The sequence below is a fragment of the Meles meles genome, chromosome 19, assembly GCF_922984935.1.
Source record: "Meles meles chromosome 19, mMelMel3.1 paternal haplotype, whole genome shotgun sequence".
NCBI classification, from domain to species: domain Eukaryota; kingdom Metazoa; phylum Chordata; class Mammalia; order Carnivora; family Mustelidae; genus Meles; species Meles meles.
The window spans coordinates 45,494,866-45,497,513 of record NC_060084.1 but is presented as its reverse complement, the minus strand read 5'-3'; the positions used below and the strand labels follow the sequence as shown (position 1 = coordinate 45,497,513).

General features: G+C 55.6%; 1 protein-coding gene across 1 annotated transcript; it reads right to left on the bottom strand.

Annotated features, from left to right (window-relative positions):
- Window positions 1–1,938, bottom strand: IFNL1 (interferon lambda 1). The gene is made up of 5 exons (XM_045989269.1): window positions 1,768–1,938; window positions 1,472–1,543; window positions 381–524; window positions 192–275; window positions 1–99 (listed from the first exon to the last, which is right to left on the bottom strand). The coding sequence occupies exons 1-5, from the start codon at window positions 1,936–1,938 to the stop codon at window positions 1–3; spliced, it is 570 nt and encodes a 189-aa protein (XP_045845225.1).
- Between the last annotated feature and the right edge of the window lie 710 nt (window positions 1,939–2,648).

The following is a 2,648-nucleotide window of genomic DNA, read 5'->3' as shown; positions in this document are numbered from 1 at the left end:
TCAGACACACAGGTCTCCACTGGCAACACATTCCAGGTCCTTTTTGAGGAGGCGGAAGAGGTTGAACAGGACAGAGGCCTCGAGGCAGCCTTGAGACTCCTGAGAAAGAGAGACATGTTTGCCATTTCCCAAGTGTCCGCCTCCTCCCTCACTCCGGGCCTGGGCATCCATCCCCTTCTTGAGTCACTCACCTTCTTTGAGGCCTCATGAAGCCGGTGCAGCCAGTGGTGGAGGCGGCCTCGGGGATGGGGGCCTACTGTGGGCTGAGCCTTGACCTGTGGGCAAAGGAGGGTGGTTTGTGAGGTGGGGCCTGGGGCAGAGGGGTGATGTCCCCTATGCCCAGATCCCACAGAGAGGACCTAGGTGCCCCGAGCACTCACACAGGCCTGGAGCTCAGAGTGGATGTAGCGCAGAGTGTGAAGGGGCTGGTCCAGGATGCCCCCCTGGGACCTATCAGCCATGGTCTCCAGGACCTTTAAGGTCAAGGTCAGCTCAGCCTCCAAGGCCAGGGGGCGCTCCCACACCTAAGGAGAGGTGAGAAAGAACAGATAAGGTGGGAAGGTGAGGAAGCGGAGGCAAGAAGACCCAGTTACGTGGGGGCAGGTCAGGAGGGAAAGAGGGCTGGTGATAGGTGACAGAGGATGGGGGCAGGATGGGTCAGGTGAGAAGGAGGCAGGAGAAGGGAACACATGCAGAAGGATGCAGATGAAGGGTAGAGGTGAGGCAGAAACCTAAGCGAAGATACAGGAGAAAGAGTGAAGTGGGACAAGTGAAATGTGGCTCATGGGGGTCACAGAAGTTCGGAGAGACAGGAAGGGGATGGGTGAACAGAGACAGGTTAGGGAAGCGAGGGGAGGGGGTGCTGCTGGCTGCACAGGGGACCAAGGTGAAGGAAGGAGGCGAAGACTCTGGGAAAGGGCAGTGGAAGAAAGATGATGGGGGACACAAGGGAGAATCAGTGGTGGGAAAGACAGGTGAGAGGGGCAGAGGGAATCAGGATTGAGACTAGACAGTGACAAGCTGGCCAGGGCAAGGGGCTTGGGTGGGAGATAGAACCCGGAGAGAGAAGAAGGGAGAAATGAGAAGGAATTAGGTAAGAGTGATGGGGACAGGTGAAAGAGATAGGGATGTGGAGAGAGGCAAAGAGGTGATAGAAAGGGACCTAAGGGTCTACGGCCATACCACCCTGAACATGCCTGATCTTGTCTGATCTCGGAAGCTAAGCAGGGTTGGGCCTGGTTAGTACTTGGATGGGAAAGGGACCCAAGGGAGGGTTAGGGTCAAGGTAGCAGTTGAGGAAGGACGGGGGTGGGGGGCGGGGGTGTGGCAGGGTTGTGGGGGGATGGCACAGGACAGGTGAGGGGAGACCAGACAGAGGGGAGGACAGGTGAGATAAAGGAGGCAAGGGGCCACTTAAAGAATGAGGGAGAGGGGCCAGGTGAGGACAAATGTGGCCCCACTTCCAACTCACCTGCAGCTGTCTCAGGTCCCAGTTTCTAGGGAAGAGGCGGGAGCTGCAACTCCAGTTTTTTAGTGAATTTTCCTAGAGAGTAAGAGCAGAGGTTTAGCCCACAGTAGGAGGGCTGGAGGCTAGCTCATAGCAGCAAGGATGGAGGTTGACCTCGAAGGAGGGCTTGAGTTTAATCTGCAGCAGAAAGGACAGAGGCTAGCCCATTGCAGGAAGATAGAGGTTAGCCCACTGTAGCCAGTTGGCACCTGGGCCAAAGCAGGAGGAGTAGAGGTTAATCCACAATCATAGGGACTCACCAAGGCATCCTTGGCCATCTTGAAGGCCTCCAGCTCCCGTGGAGACAGAGATTTGAACCTGCCAATGTCACAGCCCTTCCAGGTTGTGGTGGGCTTAGAAGTGGGGACGGGGCCAGCTGTGGCCATGCTCAGCCCAGCAGTTACCAGCAGCAGGACCCACGCCATGGCCATGGTCATATCGCAACTGCTTCCCTGGCTGCATGGCTCCGTTTTTTAGGCAGGCTAAGTGAGCAGTCCTGGCTGATGTGTGTAAAGTGAAAAGGCAAATGGAAATTGTGATTTTCACAACGACTTGAAAGGAAAGAGTGGGTGGGGCCAGGTACGGAGTCAGGTGTGCCGCTTTCTGACAGCTCATGGGAGGAGAATGAGGCATGAAAAAGTCAGCTGCAGGAGAAAGGCAGCAGGGGGTGACAGACTTTTCTGGAAGCCAAGGTGAGCTCACAGGTGTGGGTGGGGCCGGATGAGCCCAGAACGGAAGGAAAGAGAAACTGAAATTCGATCCCAGGGTGAAGCCTAAGGAGTTCCTGACCTAGTTCAGGAGTTCCTGGAATTTTGGGAATCTACCGATTGAGGCCAAGGCAGGTAGAAGGATAGGAAGCGGTCCCGGTAGGGCAGGGACTGGGGCAGAGGATGAGTGGTGAGGCTGCGTGGATGTAAGAGAGGGAGCTTCCCCCACCGGTTTAAGCTAGTTCTGGGAACTCATTTTATGCTCTGAACATTCCTGTGAGTTGTTACTTTTATGCTTGTTCCCATTTTACCAGCTAGAAAACGGAGGCACAGGAAGAAAAAATGACTTGCCTAAGGTCCCACAGCTGGCTAGTGGCAGAGCTGGGGTTTGAACGGAGTCTCGTGCGCTTACCCCCTATTCTACATACACCCAG

Bases quoted from the DNA above. Each gene is read 5' to 3' on its own strand.
- IFNL1 (XM_045989269.1), bottom strand. From the start codon at position 1,938: ATGGCCATGGCGTGGGTCCTGCTGCTGGTAACTGCTGGGCTGAGCATG. The intron at 1,544-1,767 runs GTGAGTCCCTAT...CTTACTCTCTAG, and splicing joins AGATGGCCAAGGATGCCTTG to GAAAATTCACTAAAAAACTG. The intron at 525-1,471 runs GTGAGTTGGAAG...ACCTCTCCTTAG, and splicing joins GGGACCTGAGACAGCTGCAG to GTGTGGGAGCGCCCCCTGGC.